Here is a 23,353-nt window from a genome sequence, read left to right as displayed (position 1 = left end):
GCACCAATATTATTTCTTTTATTTGTTTTTCATATTTTTTTAAATTAAAAATGTAATTAATGCTGCTTCATTTGGCTTGGGTATGCTATACAAAATCAAGAGATCTTGCCACAAAACTTAGGCCACGTTTGTTGCTGAGCATATTATTTATAAAGCATTTCCAACTTGTTGTCAAAGCAAAAGAGAAATCTCTCAGAACAAACGCATTCTGGAAAGTCAGCAAATATCTACAAAGAAAAATTCCTAGTGCTAGGATGACTTGACAAACTGTTCTTTTATTCTCCCTACCCCCACTGGATATGATCAAATCCCACTTAGGAGAGATAATCACCCCACCACATCAAATAGAAGGCACAAATGACAAAAATCTTAGTTCCCTCTTTTCTATCCTCTTATTCAAATTTCAGAAGGTACATAATGGATATGAATAAATAAATGATCCTCTATCCTAATTTCATGCAGAGCAAGTTTAAAAGTGTTTCAAATTAACATAAAATGATAATACACATAATACATGAGGCTATATTTCAGAGTGGTTTTGATAATTCATAAATTCAATGTTTATACAGGTTAGGCCAAGCAAAAAAGGTATCTAATATAACTATTAAACTTATGCAAAGCAGCATATAATTGCTAAAGGACATGGGATGAACTCAAAATCGATTATATCTAATATATACATTATACATAAACCTACAATTGAGGTTCATCTTCATACCAATTGTTGTTTAAAATGTGTTCTAGTCTGTGAAGATAGAAATCTGGTGAGCCAAGTCTGTCTGATCTATCAGGATGTTTTTTCTACCTGAGTAATTAAGACATGATAATAGCATTCAATGAAACCAACAATATATTCTGTAAGTAGATTTGTGCTTTTCTCCAACTTTAATCAGTATATTTACATCATTACTAACCAAACTGGATGAAGATATTAAATACCCAAACAAAACTAGAGGTACTGTGGTTTTCTTTTAAAAAGATTCTACCAGTATTGCTCCTACAAATTAGGAGTTTGATCCAGTATCTATTGATACTTCATCTGATTTTAACAGGCTTTGTTTTAGGCCATATATCCATCAGAAATATCACTAACTTCTGCAACTTCAAATGGAAAGATATTTGTCTACTCATCAGCACTTGGACGTAGAGTTTAGCTTACACTTCATCCACTAACAGTCCATTAAATTGAATGGAGTGATTCATTTCTACAAAGGTGCAAGGGGAGGTAAAGGGAAACAAGGTATTTAAGATTCCATAGTAATAAGTGTGGTGTAACGGCTTTGGTAGTAAACCTCGTATCTGTTAGTCTAAGCCGTTACACCACACTTATTACTATGGAATCTTAAATACCTTGTTTCCCTTTACCTCCCCTTGCACCTTTGTAGAAATGAATCACTCCATTCAATTTAATGGATTGTTAGTGGATACCTGTACTTTAGAAAAAAATAAAAAGCCAAAGTATAGGTGAGCAAACATAAGAAAATAAATAAAAAGCCAAAGTATAGATAAGCAAACATAAGAAAATGTTTGCTTACCTATACTGTGGCTTTTTAATTTTTTCTAAAGTACAGGTTTCTCACATATAGCCTTCTTTCCATCTGGTTTTCTATTTATATTGCTTCACATGAAACAGTTGATACTCCTGACCAAAATTAGGGAAAAGAATCATTTTGGATAAATACAAAAAGAGCTGTTAACAATTTTATCCAACAACTAGAGGTGCGGGTGATGGCTTGCATTTTTATTTATTTGCATTGGTGTTTATGTTTTCCATGGTTTTTTTAATGGCTCAGGAAGTCATTTGTGAGACTTAAGTAACATGAGTTCAGATTATTTTCAGTTACAGGACAGTAAAAATATCCTGAGAAAATCAGTTCTGGCTTTAATTTTGATCTCAAAAGTCCAAAAGCCATGAAAACCAAAACACAAATATTGATACCAAGTTATTTAGATTGATTAACTCTGCCCAGCTACAAAGATATTTGGGTATATCTCCAACCCTCTTAGCAACTCACTTTTTTTTTTTTTAAAGCAAAGGTTTGGGAATGCACAAAAGATGTCCATATTCATGTTATTCCCCTAGATGACTATGAAAAACTGGTATCAACATTAATTCTCTGTGCCTCTGGAGTCTAAATTTAAACATGCAGAGAAGCATTATTGGATGCCTCCATTCACTTTACATCCTCTAAACAGTTTCCTGTTATCTACAATGTGCACTATTGGCTACATTGCCGTTATTAAGTCATAAACTGCATTCAAGGGATGCAGGAAGGGGTACTCCTCATCAGACAGACTCTCAGGAGGTATGTTTGCTAACTGCCAGAGTCTCCATGGGGGAGAATGCGCCTCAGTGGGGATTGCAACACTTTCTCACAAGCATGGTGTTCACTCTTCACTCAACTAGGACAGCGACACTGGATGTTACATAGCCCTGTATCTCCATCTCTGAGGGACTGCAGCAATGGAACCAACACCTGCCTCCCCAGGGTAAGAATGGGGATTGTGGGGGACTCCTGCACAAAGATACTGAAGTTGAAAGGGAATGGTCTTTATGTCTATGCAATGCTAGCCATCATACGCCCCTATGTTGGCCTTATCTAAAGGCCTGGAAGAAAGACTATAACTCACTTCTGTTTTGCAGCAGTGAAAGCAGCATCTTTCAACAACATATTCCCTTAAAGAGCCTTCCAATGTAAAAACATACTAGATAGTCTCCAGCCTCCAGTTGTCATAGACAACATTTGATCCTGAGCTTATCTTGACTGACTCAGATTTGCAGATGGGATGAGAGTTGAGCTCACTCAAAGGGCAGAGAGAGTCACTGGAAAGTAGTTTGACCCTGAGTTCAATAAGAGATTCTGTAAGATAATCAGTGATTATACTGCTTGGGCTTACTATTGTGAAGTTCAAAGTAAAGGACGCTTACAGTGTTGCCTGATCCCAGGAACACAAAATCATCAAAGCTATTCAAAGTCATTGTTGATCATTCCCTGCTTGTACAGTCTAAAGCAGGGGTGGGCAAACTTTGTGGCCCTAGGGCCACATTGGGGTTGCATAACTGTATGGAGGACCAGGTAGGGAAGGCTGTGCCTCCCCAAACAGCCTGGCCCCCACCCCTCAATCCGCCCTCTCCCTCTTCCTGCCCCCTCAAAAACTCCAACCCATCCAACCTCCCCTGCTCCTTGTCCCCTGACCACCCTCAGCCGGGACCCCTACCCTTGTCCAACCCTCCTGCTCCCTGTCCCCTGATTGCCCCGACCCCTATCCACACCCCTGGCCCCAGACAGCCCTCCCCCCGGGATTCCCGCCCTCTGCTTCTTGTTCCCTGACCCCCCCCGTGACTCCCACCCCTACTGCCCCCCGGGAATCCTACCCCCTTATTCAATTCTCCCTGCTCCCTGTCCCCTGACTGCCCTCCCGACCCCTATCCACATCCCCACCCCCTAACAGGCCCCCTGGGATTCTCACTCCCAACCCTCCCTGTTCCCCATCCCCTGACAGCCCCCCCAGAACCTCCGCCCCATCCAACCTTCCCCTCTTCCCTGACTGTCCCCCAGGACTCCCCGTTTCCTTACCCAACCCCCCACACTCCCTGTCCCCTTACCATAGCAGGAGCTCACAGCCGCGACACCCCTAGCCAGAGTGGCGGGCCAGACTGTGGCCTGCATGGTGGCATGGCGGCAGGGGAGGGACCGGGGACTAGCCTCCCTGGTTGGGAGCTCAGGGGCCGGGCAGGATTAGCCTGCGGGCCATAGTTTGCCCACAGCTCGTCTAAAATCCATCAACTCATTTACTACTTCTTTCTGAGTAAACCCTAAAATCTTCTATTGAAAATCAATCTTATGCATAATTATTTCTAGAAACTCCATAAAGGCCTGATCTTGTGAAGTACCCTCAGTTCTCCTAGTATCTCAGCACCTTGAAGAATCATCAAGGGACTGATATGCACTAGTCATAATGGGAGTTGTGGGTGCAAATCAAAAGGGGAATATTCCCCTTAGTATAAATCCCAGAATTTCATCTGGTTTACAACTGTTTCTGTACACAACCAATGAAAAACAACTAACCCTTTCATAAGAGATATTCAACATCAATTGAAGATAGTCAAAATTTTTAATTAAAAAAAAATGTTAACAGAAAAAGACAAGGGAAACTGTCCCCACTTTTCATCAGGTCTTATTTAGTTAAGGATATGACATCATGAATTAGACTTTGTTTACCCACAACATTTGGAGATATAATAGGCTAGGTATAAAACTGATAATCAAATCATCTGCTTTAAACACCAACTTACTGTGAAAAAAATGCCCTCCATAATAAATGAACTTTGTCTCCTTTTGATTGTCCCTAATAGACGTAATCTTATTTAACACCCACTCTGTGTTTTTCCACACAATTGCGCCACTTTTGATGCAAGAACCTTTTGTTCTGCAACCCTTGCCTTCTTAGAACACCATTATCATTGACACCAGTAGTATTAATTTACTGAGTGCTCATAAGGGCTCCATAAAAACAAAGGGAAAACAAACAAACAAACAAACAAAAAAACCACCATGGCCTGTGGCCAGAGGTTCTTGCAATGCAAGTCCCCAATTCTGCCACAAGATTTTGAGGCAGTAGAATCCATTCACCTAGCCAGCCAAAGCACATCACTCATCTCAATGATTTCCAGGCACAAAGTAAAGAAAGACAATTAGAAGAAACTTGAAGCCCACTCACAATTCCAGCCAAAGAAACAGATCATTTTAAAATAGAGCTCCCTCAAATTTTCTCCACCTAAGTTTCATACTACGTTCTCTAGGTAGAATACTATTTTTTCACTATTCACTTCCCCCAAACCATCATCAGTTTCCATCCCTTATACTCTGGTCCAGTATGCCCTTTGCTCACTATGCTTCCTTCTCCTCGGTATCATAGTGATGCCACTCCAGTTGGCTTCCTTAACAAGTAGCCATTCCCCACAGCAGCAACAGGTGGATGGATGGTCAGTCCTGTCACCTTTGCCGGCCATATTAGTGTCAGGAAAGTCATCCTGTGGTGTTTGGCTGCGTTGAGGTTGGTCTGCTGGGCTTGGTGGTCAGCTAGGTAATGGATTTTATTTGCTTTTGAGGTGGACAGGTAGCTGACTTGGAGAAGCATAGAAATATAGTGCTGGATGAGACCTCACTGCACGCAGGCAAGGTTAAGTATACTTAGACCATCCTTAACAGGTGTCTGTATAATCTATTCTTAAAAGCCTCCAATGACAGGGACTCCAGAATAGAGGAATTCATCTCCTAGGCTGGAGAGTGGGTTGGGTCAAGGCTCCCTCCCAGTATCAGCTCTTCAGATTCTGAGCAGGCAGGCAGACACTAGTGGGAAGTGGCAGGATGAAGTTCAGCAGTAGCTTGACTCTGCCACCTCACCTTCTGGTACACTGCTAGAGCAATCCATGGTACAGACAAGATGAGGTTATAAGACTATGTGTTGCATTTTCCATATCCAGCTAGAGACAATGGTATGTGAAGCAAGAACAGAGTTCCTATTACATTAGTTACTATTGTCATAGGAATAGTGGGTGCACTCAGAGAACACTGGAAATATTAACAAGCAGAGTTAACCTCAGCATTTTGTAAAGTAATCATTTGCCATACAAAACCTGATTTCTGATCATGACCGTCATACTACTGCACAAAGTTGGCCTACGGATTTGGGGAATGTTCATTGAGATGATACTTGGGATGCACCCTAAAGCAACTGACTAATTATACATGGAAAGGTAGGGTGTGAGAGTATTTTATTCTGGAGGAGGAAATCTGTAGGACCCTCCCCCCCCAGTAGATTCTGATGCAGAAGTGGGGCCTAGATGTTTCTTACAACTCTGGTACACAGTTTACCAGGTGAACTTCAGATATAAAAGGACTAGAGATTTACTCCACCCCCATCCAGAAAGTAAGATTCCCTCTCACAGAACTCAAAAGGTGGGTTCTGTTAATGAGGAGCTCACATGAGCCCCTAGCAACTCAGTGGTGAAACACATATGGAAAAAGTTAGTTTGTTTTTAATAAATCTCTAAGGTTCAAAATAATTATTTAAAGTAAGACATTAGACATCGTGAATGTGTTTGGTATGCATTATCATTAATCATGATTAATTCATTTACCATTTTCTGGATATTACAATAACAGATATCTACTATAATATAGTCATTAATGTGCATCCCATTATTTTAAAACATTAAGACAGTTTCAGCAAGACAGATCTTTGAATAAGTCTGTAATCTCTGTCCTTCTCTCTGCTTTGTGGCTTGCTGCCTTATCAGTAACTCTTTCTGATGTATGCCTTTCCTCCTCAGTAGGATGTCCGGGCACTGTGGTCTTGCTAAGTCCCTGCACCTTAACTCAAGAATTACAGAAGCAAAGGGTAATACATTCTGCCTGGGAGCTGTACATTTAATTCAGTTTCTATGAGAATATGTTCATATACATAGAATTCTTCGCATGGTTTAGCTCACTATTTCCTTTATACTACAGGAAAGATGTTATTGTAACTGCAAAGACAGGCCATCTTGGTACACCCTGAAAAATCTTATTGTTTACCATATGAATGACAGGCACAGAGAATTGACTCCGAAGATCAAAGATAAGATTGTATCATCAAATGTGGCATACAAAGACACAGAGAAAGGGGAGGAGGGGAGGACCCGATCAACTGTGAACATTTAATCTATTCTTTGTTTGCATACTGCATGCTATATAATAAGGCGACAATTTAACATGGAGATATTTTAAAAACACTCTCTCTTTTGGTTGCTTAGTATTGTCCCTTAATGTCTTGAAAAACTGTTCCGTGAGCACTCTGTCTAAACGTATGTCCACATTTAATCACCCCAAATGCACCTTCACTGCATACCAGATGTGTCATTAACTATTGCTGAAAAAAAGTGAAATAAAGTCACCCAGCATGAGAATACTGTGGAGTAAGTCAACACTAACAGATGGTGTTTATTTTGTCACTGCTTGTGTTAAAAATTACCACCTATTCCATCAAATCAGTTTCTTTAAGTGGAAGCTTTATGTAAAAAGTGCCACAGAAAATGTTTTTTGTTTTTTTTTATCAGCTGTCACTGAGTTCCTTAAAATATGAGCACTTCTTTTCATGGTTTCCAGTTTTCTAGGACATGGTGCAATACACAGGAGATAGGTTTGTATAAATCTGACATGATAGAGTATTTTGCCAGCAACTTTGTCTTGCAACACACAATCTGTTTTGTTTCTCAAACAAAGTTTGCAAATTTGTTAGCTTGAATATGGCGTTTTCAAGATACAAATTCCATAACAAAGATTAATGCTGCCCTTGGGATTAACCATCTGACAAACAAACTTATGACAGTGTTTCTAGTACCCAATTCATAAGGATTTTTTTTCAGAATTTCTTCCATTCTCACAATTATTATTTTTTAAGAATCTAAATTTTGCTATGCAGTTTACATGCTCTAGTGGATGATTTCTGGGCAAAACAGCATGTTCTGAGAAAAGTAATTGTTACATCTGAAGCTGGCTGCTATAGAAATCAATGCTAAAACCCCAGGACATAAATACATTTTTGCTCATCTACTTTATAAGAGTTTCTATTTTTTTAAACTTGTGCTAGGAAAATGCAAGTGAAATATTTCAAATCCACAGTAAAATAGAGAGGATCAAATTAATCCCTGGTGTCACTCCATTGACTTCAATGGAAGAGAGACTTCAATGGGTCACAACAGGGATGCATTGTGTCCAGTGTACATAAATATAATTTCCAACAACAATAATGGAACATATTTGTGTCTGAAGATTACTGGAAATGAGTTAGTTATTTTAAATATCATGCTACAGAAATTAGAGACCCATACCGACTCCCCAAATCCCAAATACAGTACTCCCATTTTTTAGTTTACATCCCTCTCTAAAATAATAATAATACAAAAATAGCATCCAAAATTCAACCTTTTATTCTCCCCCCTCCACCAACCCAGCAAAAGAGAAGAATATCCTGGGACCTATCTATTAACAACTCAAAAAGTAATTACACTGAAACTAGTTTAAGTAAATTATTTTTAATTTGTAAATCAGAAACTACAACGGAGTCTACAGATATTTATTGAAGAAACCTTGTTGGAGGAGTTATACACACACACACACACACACCCCATCACTATTAAAAAAACTATAAGCATTAGAAGGGTGCTACAGAACATCACATCTAGAGTCCATTCCATTGTCTTGAGTTATACATTTGCAGTGTATACAATGAGTGTGTATCACACACACACAAATCATGTCAAAAGAATATTAATGTTGCATAGTTAAGCGCTTGGAAGTTAGGATATGCTTTAATTAAGGTTTCCTGTGCAACCTTAATGTTTCCCCGGGTACATATCTATTTTGCCACAGTCTTTAATTATATGATCACATACTATTTTGTCCAATGGACCCCTGGCCACCTTCAGTATGCAACACAGGATGATGCTCAGTTAAACGACCAACTATTCAATATTTTGTTTTCTTCTCATTGAAAAATGTATGGCTTCAGACCGTATTTACTGCACACTATTCAAGCCCTGCTCTGAAGACAGAATTACTATTCTTGTGCGTTTTTTACTTTGGCCTCTGAGTGATTCAGAAATGTTCACAAATTTATTTTCACAACATCCCTGTGTGGTGAGAGGATATTATCCCTCACATTGTAGACCAGGAACTGAGGCACAGTAAGATTAAAGTCAAATGTATCCACTATGTTAGGATTAGTGAGACTAATTTTGAGACACCTAATACCTGATTTTCCAGAATACTTAGCATTATACAGCACTTTGTATGTTCAAAGTACAGCTCTTGTTGACTTCGGTTTCAGATATGAGTGCAAATCAGACACTAGGACTCAAGTCAGGCACCCAGAATATGAGGAAACAATTAGTGACCACTTCTGGAATGTCTGATTTAAGTGATTTGCCTAGCATTGCAGAGGAACTCAGACTATGTCTATACTGCAATTTAAATGTCATGTCTGGCTTCCACCAACTGACTCAGGGTCCCAGGGCTCAGGCTCAGGGTCTGTTTAGTGGAGGTATAGACATTCGAGCTCAGGCTGCAGCATGAGCTCTAGGACCCATTCACCTCACACAGTCCTAGAGCCCAGGCTGCAGCCCAAGCCTGAATGTCTACACTGCAATTAAACAGCTCCTTAACCCGAGCCCTGTGAGCCAAAGTCAGCTGTCATAAGCCAGCTATGGGTTGTTAATTGCAGGGTAGACATACCCCCTGTGGAAGATCCAGTTATAGACTCCAGTTCTCCTATGCCTTAACCATAGGACCATCCTTTCTCTTCCCACCTCATTCAGCACACACCTTCTAATTTCTGCAATAAATGAGGCAAGGGTCTTACATACAACAATCTCATTCACTACATAATTCATTCAGAGACCAGGTCCATCCTGTGCACTGCAGGAGGAAAGAGGAGTCCTGTGGAAAAAAATAGTATGAGATTATGTAATTTAAGATTGCATAATAGCGCACAGTTTGCACAAGCGCAGTAGATGCTTGCTGAAGGTAGACAGGATAGCACAAGGAAACAGTGAGAGTATACTAGTAAGTGTGAAAAACAGTAACTATAGTAACCTAGCAAAGGGAGTGCAGAAGAGTTTGGGAGAAGATTAAGAGTTCTATTTTGGCCACAAGGAGATATCAGAAAGACAGGCTGAGATTTTAATTTGGACAGAAGGAGAAAGGACTGGAGGTGGATATATGAGTTAACCACATGAAAATGATAGCGGAATTTGTATTTATGAACGAGATCACCCAGACAGAGTGTCAGGTGTCAAGGAGAAGAGGAAGGGGCCAAGCATGAACTGTGAGGGACACCCATAGAAAGCAGGAAGGTCGGGGGAAGGATCCTCCAAACAATGCATTGTAGGAGTGATTAAAGAAGTTGGAGAAGAATCAAGAGAAGATAGGAGTCACAAAAGAAAAGGGAGCATAAGATTGTGAGAAAAGCAAGGTCAACGGCAGCCAGCAAGTTGGGAATACTTCTAAACTTTGGCCAGGAAGAGGTCATTAGAAATTTTGTTGTGAGTCACTGCAGAGGAGTGCAAGAGACAGAAATCACACTGGAAACAATCTAGATGCAATTGAAGGAGAGAAACTCCAGACAGAGGTAGAAGACAGCATGTTCAAAAAGCTGAAGGATGAATAGAAGAGAAATGGACTTGTAAATAAAGACCTGTGGTCAAAGGTGCTTTTTGTGTTTGTTTTGGATGCAAAAGGCTAAAGCAAGCCTGTGTTGTGAGGAGGAGGAGGAGAAGCTTGAGGAGGGAGAAAGGCATTGAGGATAAGGGCAGAGATGAGGGGGCAAGAGAGAGCTTGGGAGCAGGATGGAATGGTGGAAAACAGCTTGGGAGTAGGATGGAATGGTGGAGAACAGATGAGAAACTTCTTAATCAGTGATGAGGGCTGAGAGAGTGGCAAGAGGGAAAAGTGGGTAAAGGTTGCACCAGATCTTTTCAATTTTTTCTTTTGATTGAGGCAATGTATACATTAGAAATGCCACAGCTGCACAGCTATAGTGCTTTGGTGCAGACACGTACCATGAGTTCTCTCATTTCTGTTGTTAATCCATCTCCCAAGGAGGTAGTAGCTAGGTTGATGCAATAATTCTTCTGTCGACCTCGTACTGTCTATGTCAGGCCTGGTCTACACTATGCATTTATACCAATTTTAGCAGCGTTAAACCAGTTTAACACTGAACCCGTCCACACGAGGCCCTTTATATCGATATAAAGGGCTCTTTAAACCGGTTTCTGTACTCCTCCCCAACAAGAGGAGTAGCGCTGAAATCGGTATTACCATATCGGATTAGGTTAGTATGGCCGCAAATCAACAGTATTGGCCTCCGGGCGGTATCCCACAGTGCACCATTGTGACAGCTCTGGAAAGCAATCTGAACTCGGATGCACTGGCCAGGTAGACAGGAAAAGCCCCGCGAACTTTTGAATTTAATTTCCTGTTTGCCCAGCGTGGAGCTGTGATCAGCACGGGTGGTGATGCAGTCCCAAATCCAAAAAGAGCTCCAGCATGGACCGTAAGGGAGATACTGGATCTGATCGCTGTATGCGGAGGCAAATCTGTTCGATCAGAGCTCCATTACAGAAGACGAAATGCCAAAGCATTTGAAAAAAATCTCCAGAGGCCACAGCAGGGACTCAGCATAGTGCTGTGTGACAAGCGTAATGGAAAGCCAAAGAATCAAATGGACGCTCATGGAGGCAGGGAAGGGGGAACTGAGGATTCCAGCTATCCCACAGTCCCCACAGTCTCCGAAAAGCATTTGCATTATTGGCTGAGCTCCCAATGCCTGTAGGGTCAAACACATTGTCCGGGGTGGTTCAGGGTATATGTCGTCAATTTACCCCGCCTCCCCTCCCGTGAAAGAAAAGAGAAAAAAATCGTTTCTTGACTTTTTTATATATCACCCTATGTCTACTGCATGCTGCTAGTAGAAGCGATGCTGCGGCACTGAACAGCAGCACCCTCTCCCCTCCCCGGTGGCAGACGGTACAATATGACTGTTATCCATCATCATCAGCAGCCCGTGAGTGCTCCTGGCAGGCCTCAGGTGAGGTCGGCCGGGGGCGCCTGGGTAAAAATAGGAATGACTCCTGGTCATTCCCAGTAGATGGTACAGAACGGCTGGTAACCATCCTCATCATAGCAACTGGGGGCTGAGCTCCATCAGCCCCCTCCTTTCATGTCTAAAGGAAAGATTCTGTACTGCCTGGACTATCATAGCAGCGGGATGCTGGGCTCCTCTCCCCCGCACCGTTTAATGTCCGTTTAATGTCCTGCTGGAGGCTCCCTCCCCCTCATTTTATCTCACTAACAAGTCAGTGTTTCTTATTCCTGCATTCTTTATTACTTCATCACACAAATGGGGGGGACACTGCAACGGTAGCCCAGGAGGGTTGGGGGAGGAGGGAAGCAATGGGTGAGGTTGTTGCAGGGGCACCCCCTAGAACGGCATGCAGCTCATCATTTCTGCAGGATCTGACACGGAGCGGCTGTGCTCTCTAGTACACTGATTCTCTAGCACACTTGCCCCACATTCTAGGCAAGACTGACTCTATTTTTAGATACAACATAAAGGAGGGAATGACCCCAGGGGTCATTCCCATTTTTGTCTTTGTGTCCCCGGCCGACCTCTGCCAGGAGCACCCATGACAGCAGCAGACGGTACAGAATGACTGATAACCGTCATCTCATCACCAGTTTACAATGGCATGGCAGACGGTACAGAACAACTGATAGCCATCTTTGCTATCTTGCAAAGGCAAATGAATGCTGCTGTGTAGCGCTGCAGTACCGCCTCTGTCAGCGGCATCCAGTACACATATGGTGACAGTGACGAAAGGCAAAATGGGCTCCATGGTTGCCATGCTATGGCGTCTGCCAGACCAATCCAGGGAAAAAGGGCGCGAAATGATTGTCTGCCGTTGCTTTCACGGGGAGGAAGGAATGAGTGATGACATTTACCCAGAATCACCCGTGACACTATTTTTGCACCATCATGCATTGGGATCTCAACCCAGAATTCCAATGGGCGAGGGAGACTGCGGGAACTATGGGATAGCTACCCACAGTGCAACGCTCCAGAAATCAACGCTAGCCTCGGTACATGGACGCACACCATCGAATTAATGTGCTTAGCGTGCCCATGTGCAGTCAATTTTATACAATCTGTTTTACAAAACCGGTTTATGTAAAACTGGAATAATCCCGTAGTGTAGACGTACCCTCAGTGGTTAGGTCGGCTTAACTATGTTGCTCAGGGGGATGGATTTTTCACAACACTGAGATACGTCACTATGCCGATGTAACTCTTCAGTGTGGATCAGCCCAAATCAGCAAGATCCTGTGCTGAGAGGGAAGTGAGAGTAGGAGAGTGCTAACTTGCTGGGTCATCAAAGGTTGTTGTAACTTTTGGTGTACTCTTGTTGATAATCTTTATATTAAAGAAAACGAAAGAAAGCTTTTTAAGACATAGAAAAAGAACACTTAAATTCAAACACTATGATTTATCAAAATAAATCAAGAAGTTATCATATAATTAAGTGTTTTGCTGAATAAGGAAAGTTTGTTGATAGTTTGATTACTTAATAATGCCCCGATCCTGCAATCTCAGCCACATGGATAGACTCTTATGATTGTACAGAGTCACCAATGCAGTAGTCAGCACGCACAGATCTGATTGCAGGATTGGGCCTAAGTCAGTACCATTATGTGTTCTTTTAACCTAACACCGCATGTTCTCTTTTTCCTGTGGAATCCCTGGGGGAGGGGGAGAAGTACTGGCCTAACATAACTGAGAAATTATTCAAGAACATAATGCTTATTTAAAAATTAATCTGATATTGTGAGAGCTTGGGTTACATGGTTCAAACATGGACGAGAGCTTTAACCAATTTCCATATTCAAAATTGATAAATATAAATGGTGCTAAATATGGTCATACATAACTAAAATATAACAATACACAAAAAATACATTAAAAACAAAAGGACTAAAATGCTAACGCCATGAAACATCATTAGAAAGGATAGCCCTACTGAGGAAGAGGACAACCCCGAAAGAAAGAAAGAAAGAAAGAAAGAAAGAAAGAAAGAAAGAAAGAAAGAAAGAAAGAAAGAAAGAAAGAAAAGTGCCTTCATTAGTTTATTTAAAAATGGGAGGGCTTGAGACAGATCATCCACACACTGCAAGTTCCACACACTGGTGGCCAGGCATGTGGAGCCAGAGCACACATATTGCCACCAGTATGAACCTCAAGAAGGATGCCTCGGCGATTTATTTTTAGGGTGATCAGATAGCAAGTGTGAAAAATTGGGACAAGAAGTGGTGGGTAATAGGCGCTGTTATAAGACAAAGTCCCAAATATTGGGACTGTCCCTATAAAATTGGGACATCTGGTCACCCTAGTTAGTTTTAAAACTACAGTAATCTGCTGTTTGATAGGCAGAAAATGTGAAAGACTTGGGGATATTTTCCTAGGCTCAGTCCAGCCAGATTCTGAACATGGACCATGGAGCACACTGACCCTTATAGGGTGCTCAGAATCTTATAAAATAAAGTTCAGTATGAACATGGCTGTTTAGTCCAATAACCGACCATGCTACTGCACTCTCATCTGTAAAACAGATCTGAATGATATCTCTCTAACTACATTTCCAAAGTGCCCATCACTACAGTACCTAAGCTCAGCATTAGCTGCCCTTCCTCTGATTATCTCTTGCTGAATGTTTTGGCGAGCAGTGATGACATCTTGCTCCTTGGCATATACTGAATGTATCAGAGTATCTCACATTTAGTCAGTATACTGAAAACAATTCACATACTTAGCAAGCACTGGTGTGAACTGTGCACCTCTCAAATGAAAAGCTGAGGACTTTACTCAAAGGCTCCTGGAAAGCTAACACACCTGTCATGGTATAAACCCCCACTCTGAACCTTAGCATCCAAAAGATGGGGTACCAGCATGAATTCCTCTAAGCTCAATTACCAGCTTATTACTTGTAGTGCTGCCACCAACCAGGAACACTCCGGTCCACTCCGGTCCCCCCCAAAACCTTGCCCGGGGACCCCCAAGACCCAGTCCCTCTGGATCTTAAGACAAGGAAAGTAAACCCTTTCCCTCACTGTTGCCTCTCCCAGGCTTCCCCTCCCTGGGTTACCCTGAAAGATCACTGTGATTCAAACTCCTTGAATCTTAAAACAGAGAGGAAAATCCACCTCCCCGCCTCCTTCTCTCTCCCCCTCCCAGACTCTCCCTGAGAGAGAAAGTAATCCTAACATGGAGAGAAAATTAACCTTTCTCTCCCTCTTCCCTCTTTTCTCCCCACCAATTCCCTGGTGGATCCAGACCCAGTCCCCTGGGGTCTCACCAGAATAAAAAAACAATCAGGTTCTTAAACAAGAAAAACTTTTAATTAAAGAAAAAAACAGTAAAAATTATCTTTGTAAAATTTAAGATGGAATATGTTACAAGGTCTTTCAGTTATAGACACTGGGAATACCCTCCCAGCCCAAGTATACAAGTACAAATAAAAATCCTTTCAGCAAAATACAAATTTGAACTCCTTCCAGCCAAATATACATTTGAACTCCTTCTAGCCAAATACACATTTGAACTCCTCCCAGCAAAATATACATTTGAACTCCTCCCAGCCAAATACACATTTGCAAATAAAGAAAACAAACATAAGCCTAACTCGCCTTATCACCTAGTACTTACTATTTTTAATCTATAAGAACCTGTATCAGGGAGATTGGAGAGAAACCTGGTTGCACGTCTGGTCACTCTCAGAACCCAGAGAGAACAACAACCAAAAACTAACAGCACACACAAAAACTTCCCTCCCTCAAGATTTGAAAGTATCCTGTCCCCTGATTGGTCCTCTGGTCAGGTGACAGCCAGGCTCACTGAACTTGTTAACCCTTTACAGTCAAAAGAGACAAGTACTCCTGTTCTATTAACCCTTAACTATCTGTTTATGACAACACCATATGCACTAATAGGGTTACAGCACTATTTGGATGTATCCTCATCCAGATGACACTTTAAACCAAGGTTGGTGCCATCTGTCATCTGCTTTTGGTAGTATCAGATGGATGTTAAATACCCCATGGCATTTTGTTTTTAAAAGAGTAGAGATGAAGGTGGGTCTTGGTCCTAATTCCTTCTCTGAATAATAAACATAATAGATTAAGCTAGCACGGTTACCAGTGACAACATCTGTATGTATAAACTCACTCTTTTCTTGTAACAATTACAGTACACAATACGCAATACATTCTTCCACAAGCTATGCCAAACCCTACAGGTAGAAATGATTCCATATGCAGAAAAGTCCCCAACAGATAGATTACTTTCTTTCCACTTCTTTGCAATCTGTCTACATTTTTATATTTTTCCCCAGTTACAGCAGACCATAAATAAGAATTAAAACTGTTGTAAAAACAGAATATATATTTAATATTATTATTTACCACTAGATTCTATTTCATTAATTTCTACATCATTGAATGCATGGGATGCTGCACAATATAAAACGATATATAAATCCAACTATTTCCAGTGGGATGTGGGGTCAGGCTCTTAGGGAAACTAAACAAAAGGGCAACAAAACACAATATAATTAAAAAAAGAAAGGACAGGATGACGGAAGTGTCCATAGATGAAGTGACCCAGGGAGAAAGGCCTTGCAGAGAACCCCTAAGATAGGCATCAATGGATTCTGGAGGACGCACTGAAATATTGCTATTATTAGTACTGCAATTCAGTGATACACTATTTCAGCCAAACTCATCGCTAGCGTAACTCCCTTGATTTCACTGGTAGCTAGATCACTAACCAAGATACTATGGTCATGGGCACTTCAAAAATGCAGAGAGATATAACAGATCATTTCTAATCTTTATACAACTTATCTTTTTTTAAGTAGCTACTAGCTACGCACTGGACCTGATTTCTGTATTATAGACTTCTATTATGGGAATGTAATTCCTGTGGCAAACAAATTCTCTTTCACTGTAAACCTGGACTGATTTTTAAGGGCCTGATCCTATGAGATGCTGTAAGTATCCCAAGACTTTTGGAGCACCCTCAACTCCCACTGACTATAAAGAAGATTGAAGTCACTCAGCAATTTGTAGGAGTCATTGGTGTTCAGCATTTGACATGATCTGGCCCTAGACAGGCAAAACAAAATAGGACCCTATCCCGGAATTCTTGATCCATCTATTATTCTCTCTAGATATGCTTGCATAGCACAACCTAATCATATCTAAGGTTATTTGCAAGACTCGAGGAGTAATCAAATGAATGTTAAGGAAGAGAGTACATCAGAAAAACAAAAAGAAGAAAAACAACCCTATCAAATGTTTAAAAATCAGAATTTAGGATATTATTTCCTTTTCGGGCTCTGATTCAGCAAAGCCCTTGGGAACATGCTTAAATGCTTTGCTGAATAAGGGCCTAACTGAACACACGTCACAAAGATGATGATGGCTGTAAGACAAGGAAAGCAGAATAGTATAATAGGAAGCATCTTTCATCTGAACAGCCAGTCAAACATAAAACAGAAATTGCAGCCTTGAGGGAATAAGGCTTTATCAGAAATGGCTCCTGGGAAATTAGTAAGGGCACAATGGAACATATTGACTAAGATCTAAGGTTAATGCAACTGGACATATCCAATGAATGAAAACAACACTTAGTATTTAAGAGATATCAGGGGAAACAGGTTTATTGAATCTTTATTTAGATAGAAAATCACACCAAGAAGAACTTGGATCTAAGATCTTCATATGTTTAATCAACTATTAAGGTTTTCTGTTAATAAAAGAAGAATGCCAAATTATTTTTTCACACTCCTCCCTTTTGCCAAGTGATTTTATCTATCTTGCTGTGGGGGTCGAGGGGGATGATACAGTTATGTACTTTATCAAAACTTATCTGTCACTGAGGTAATTCTTCACAAAAATTCTGACTGTGTTATATGGGATATCTAAGATAAAAAGCTTAACGTTGCACTAAGAGCTACTGTCTGGATTTGAAACTGGTTTAGATAAAAAAATTCAGTTGAGGCAAAAGATGAACACAAGTATCTCAAAATCTCTCATTAAAAAAGGCAGACTGCAAAATCTCTGAAGCAGTAGCAACAGTACATGCACACTTCCACTAATAAGCAAAAATATATGCAGTCATTTTTGTAAATAAACTATGGGTACAGATATTATGGTGTTTTTCCTTAGGTCTGTGTAATACCATACCTGGCATCCCTCACATTTTCCCGCAATCTTTGTGCCCTTGGTGGCCGGTGCCAGCTCTCTGGCTGGCTCAGGGGAATTGCAGTTCCTTCACCACCCACTCCTCTCTTAGGAGTCCAATAACAAATATCCCAGCTTAAGAGTCAGTGAATAGACTGCAGTTATCTGAATAAAAGCCAGGTTTATTTACTACACAGTAGAGAAAACAGAAAAATCCCGCAAATAAAATATGTGATAAGCATAATATAAACACAGCTAGGCTAATCACTGCAGAAGCAAACTAGCCAGATTCTACGTTTACAGGGAATACGGGTTAAGCAAGACAAAAACCTTACGTATTAGAGAGTTCTTTGTCTCAGCCAGCTGCTGCCAGCCTGTCTGTCTGTCTTTCAATGTCTCAGAAAGGTGTGTGTGAAAATCTAAATAAAATAAAATAAATAAATTTTAGAGACAACTCTTTGTTCTCCCTAATATTCCCCCATACACTGTTGATGTAACACAGCTGGGTAAGATCACAGAAGGATTAGCTCCACAAACCATCAGTAAATATAAACTTTTTTTAAAAAAAATAACAGAATACTATTCATATAGAAATTACACAAGGGTTTATAAATTTTATACAACATGATCAATAACATGTAAAGAGGCTTAGGTATGCATAACATTTGTAACCCCTGGTAAGAACCCATTCCTGCAAGTGCTGAATATCCTCGACTCCCATTGTCATCAGTGGGAGTAGGCAGAGGTTAGCATGTCTGCAAATGAGGCCCTAAATGTTATTGAGACTTAAGTGAATACACATTGGAACAAAGTCTGCCTCTGGATACATGTGCACAGCTTCCCCAGAAGTCAGTGATATTTGTAATATCTATAAGTGACATCTAATATCCTGAGAAAAATAATTTTACTAAATGACCTGTAGCACCATAATGTAAGTTACATGTTATAGCTATTTAAAACACAATTTCAGCTTTTTACTCATGATCCCTTTTCTAATGCATCTCAAGAGACACTCCAAAAGGTTTGGTTTTTTTTACATTTACTTGAGATGCATATATAGATTTAAATTCAGAATCAACATAATCAGGCTCGTTCTGCTGAATTTGAACTAGACAATCCAGTGATTCAGAATAAAAAAAATCCAAAGTGTTTCAAATATCACAGTTTATCAATTTCTAATATATTTTAGCTGAATGGTCTGAGCAATTGGTTTCCAAAGCGTCTCCAAAAGTTTCTATGCTAAAATAATCATTTTCAGAAAAAGAATCTCTATTAAAGGGGGGTAGGGGGTAGAAAAGGAAATGTTCAGCTTTCAATCGTGGATCAGTTAGAATGAAACTAATCAAAAACCTTTCATTTGAGTGTGTTTAACTATTTCAAATTTAAATTGAATTAAAATAAAGGTATACATTTAAAAAACAATTATACTTCTATTTTTCCAAGAAATGTCGAGATCTTTGAAGAATCTGTCAGAGGATTTAATAACTACAGCTACTACTACTATTACTAAGTTTTGGTGGGTGATTAATCAACAAAAATAAAGTGAAGTAAAACTCAATTTTCAAGTAGTTACTTAAAAGTCCAGAAGAGGCCAGGAGCCTGGTAATTCATATAGGGTCTGGTTTTGGGGAAGTCTAAGTGCCCACAATTTGCATGGGTTTCACCCTGTGGTTATTTGGTCCTCTCCCAGTAGATATTCAACATCTTGTAGATACTTGCTCCTACTAATTTATGGCCATGGTTCATTAATGTCCCAATCCTGCACCCACTAGTTTCAGGATCAGTACTGAAAACATGTCCGTCTTACTTCTCATTGTCTCTTATGGTATGCAAAAAATAATAGAAAAACAGTGATTCAGTTTGATAACTGAATAAAGCCATTATACAGAAAAAAAGTATTATTTCACTGAAGGCATTAAAAGAAATGTGTTATACCGCTAGGAAGAGTAGGGGGAGATCTGTCTTGGTATGCATTTCTAAACTGAAACATCTGCTACTTGATTGAAAGAATAAAATCTCTCAAGACTTAGAGTAATGACTTTGGGGTGGAAAAATGTTCCAAAGACATGACATATCCTTAGAAATTATACTTAGCAAAAGACAGGCATATGTGATTAGCAAACTGGCCACTAAGTGCCCTTGTTGCACCACATACATGCTGTTGAGTATGTTGTGCTGTAAAAATTGAACTCCTAGTGAAAATGATGCAAAATAAGTCATTTTCAGATACTCTGGCCCAGGACTAATCAGTTCAGCTTTATCTTTGATGAGACTGACTTTTGATTTTGAAGCAGGGAGAAAAATATTGTAGATTTTTCAAGGGCACTCCATTGCAAGTAAAAAGCTATGAATAATAAAACGAAAAATGTAGTCAAGCTAAGGAGACATTTAGAAATTTAGAAAGTGGGGTCCTTATTGAATATTAATCCTGATAGCTGATTTTTAGCAGTCACAGAACAGGTAAGCAGCCATAATTCATAGCACATTTGTTCTTTTCAGTGGTGCCAATGATTACCCAAAAGATGTAATATTAAAATGTAAGGGGAAAAAAGATTTCAATTAGGTTTATTTAATGAATACACCTGCAGTTTATATATGGCATCTGTAACCCTGTTATCTAGACAGAGAAATTAATATAAATACATACATACAGAAGTGGCCGCTTCCCGCAGCTTCCATAAGCCAGGAATGGCAAACCGTGGCCACTGTGAGCTGTGGGGGGCTGTGCAAATGTAAACAAATTGTCTGGCAGCCAACCGGCAGATTACCCTGATGGGCTGTGTTGCCTGCAGGTTGACCATCACTGTTCTAGATGGTAAACAGACTACAAGTCAATACATCCCTTTTATAGGAAGGGCAAATTTGCTGAACATGCAAAAGAGTGCCCAGTTTTATATGCTTTTAGGACCATGTTTTCGGCCAACTCCCTTCTCAGCTGGCATCTGTGCTCACTAATGTATTTTACCGTGCAAACATTTGCATGCACACTTTAAAATTTCTAACCATTGTAAACTCGCAAAGGTTCAAATGTGTGTGTGAAGATATAGGCACTTGCAAAACACAAGCATATGTGTATGCAATTTATGCATGAACGTGTGGAAGAAGTGGGATGTACATTTAGTCTACACAGATGAAGATTATATTTATGTCCCACAGAGAGAGAGAATATATATGCTGGTGTACTGTGGCACAAAGGTTTTATTGGCATGGATTTGGGATGGCCATACTATCCACAAGGAGCTGAGCAATATGTGAGTTATGCAGCTGTGCAAAACAAGTGCCAAAAAAGCATTTAAACCACACCATACCAACAAACACAGTTACAACAACCCTGCAAACATACATAATGGGCTATTTTAGAAGTGTTTGGGAAGGTGGGTTTTTTTGCAGCTGTAATTGGGACTATTTGTTTTGAATATCAATGCCAAAATCTTCATTACAATGCAATAGTTCTGATGCAGGCACTGCAGTACAGATAATAAAATTAAGCAATTTTAGTGGTTTGTAATCTAACAGTGTCTGCTACATTATATGCTAGACTAGGAACTGGATTTATGAAGTTTAATATCTGGGATTTTTTGTTTAAAAAAAGCTTTTGTTTTTATTTCAGATACAAACAGAGAAAAAATCATCAACATTGGATCACATTGCCCTTTATAAACTTGTATATGTTTAGTGAAATCACAATTTTGTCTTCGTCCTTATCTCTGGCCACCTTGGGAGTTTTGATCCTTACAATTACAAAGACTACAGATGAGGACAACAAACTGTTCCCCCATGGAAGCAGAGCCATCCATCTTTTTGATGTGAAACATCTAAAACAAATTTTTCAAAAATAATTTTCCACTGTGCGTTATTCAAGGCTCTGTTTCTCCAACAATTCTTAACAAAGGTTTTGTAACTGATGCCCAGAGGAAAGAATAATTTAAATGTTGAGACACTTTTTAAAAATAATGTCATTTGTTGGGAAGTCTCTGTGGGTATTACCTTCCTTTGACACTCACAGGGAGTTAAACCTAATTGCATTTAGGGTTATCTCTAGCAGCTACGCTCAGAATCAAACATCCTCATGAGGACTATTGTTCTAACTAATCTACTTATTAAGCTTTTATTCAGATTTAATGCAGTGTTTTATAAAAAAAAATCTCAAAGGGACAGTAATGGATTTTGCAATTATCAGGAAGGATAGAGTAGACTATGACCTACAATCACCAGTCTTCTAAAAAGAAAAAAATCTTTTGTAAGTAAACCCATAAGTCATTATGCTTAATTTTAGTCCCTATCCCACAGGCCTCACCCATGTCTAGGAAAAGTACACTACATGTGACCTTGCTATGCTTCCTTGTATACCTTCCTGTTATTCACAGATCTTAGACAACATGTCAACACCCTCTACCTTCTTAGTACCAGCTTGCCACGCTACTCCTGTCCTCATTCCAATCCCTCCTGAAGATTCACTTCTACAACACTACCTGTTCCTACAACAGGTTTGCTGGAGGTAGATGTTGTATTGTATTATATTGTACCCTCAAAGAAGTTTTCTGCCAACAAGCACTAAATATAACTATATTTAAATAATTATAACATAACTCTCAACCAAGTTTCCTGAGCCCCTCCCCCCTCAACCCACCTATTAACACATTCCAGGCTTGCAAATCTGAATTTCCATAATATTTTTCTACCAACTCTTTGCTTAAATAATTAATACAAAACAACTTGGCTTTTTGTTTCCTAAAATTTCCTTTTAGCCTCCCGTTTCCAAACAATTATCCTAACTCCAGTCTAGCTCCTGCCTGCTTCTGCATACAGAGCAAATTGCTTCTATGCCACTGCTCCTCACCTCACTATCTCCAGAATATTGATCTCATTCGTTCCCTACCCCAATTACAGTTGATCTGTAGGTTTTTCCCCAAAGCTTGTGGTAGGAGTCTGACCATATCCTCCCATTCTCAGCCACCATTGAGACTACTCTTTTGCTGACTGGTGAGGAGGGGAAAATCTGTGCTAGGCATCCCCTTCTCTAACTGGGCCCAGGTGCAGTCAATGACACACCCATCTTACAGCCTGCCTGGGATCTCACTGCCCAGTAGGAAAGCATGCAGAAAGGAGCTACAACAGCTTTTCTCCTCCCCTTTATACCTCCCTCACCACTTGCTTGCAAGGTTGCCAGTAGCTTCTGGAGACACTGCTGAATGGCACTGCAGGTCAGAGAGAGAGAGACGCTCTCAACAGTATGGTCCCAACTCATTCCACAGCCAGTTGCAGAATGTGATGGAGTCTGCATGGAAGGTGGGAAGGAAGCATGTTCCTTAATGCTTCCTCCTTGTGATGGCCTGACCTCGCTGCTACTGCCTTTTCCAAGACAGTCCTAACTAATGCTATGCTTATGGCTAGCTCCAAGGTCTCATGTCTGTTCTTGTCCTTTTCAATTTACCTGCGTTCATTGCTGTGGATCACTATCTTCCCCTTCATCACCCTGGCACGTGTGGCTGCCTCTGACTTGGGACTTCTTTTCT

At 40.2% G+C, this 23,353-nt stretch overlaps 1 protein-coding gene across 5 annotated transcripts in view; it reads right to left on the bottom strand.

Moving 5' to 3' along the window:
- Positions 1-23,353, bottom strand: part of TENM2 (teneurin transmembrane protein 2) — a 1,578,682-nt gene that overhangs the window by 505,725 nt on the left and 1,049,604 nt on the right. The window contains exon 2 of one of the 5 annotated variants that reach the window (XM_030572356.1): positions 18,173-18,256. The exons of the other annotated variants lie outside the window; for them this stretch is intronic. Coding sequence (XP_030428216.1) covers positions 18,173-18,256 — 84 coding nt within the window. The remainder of the gene's footprint in view (positions 1-18,172; positions 18,257-23,353) is intronic. 5 annotated transcript variants of the gene reach the window in all.

The sequence above is a fragment of the Gopherus evgoodei genome, chromosome 8 (assembly GCF_007399415.2).
Source record: "Gopherus evgoodei ecotype Sinaloan lineage chromosome 8, rGopEvg1_v1.p, whole genome shotgun sequence".
NCBI classification, from domain to species: domain Eukaryota; kingdom Metazoa; phylum Chordata; order Testudines; family Testudinidae; genus Gopherus; species Gopherus evgoodei.
Note: the sequence above shows the minus strand (reverse complement) of the source record. Positions and strands in the feature narration are given on the sequence as shown.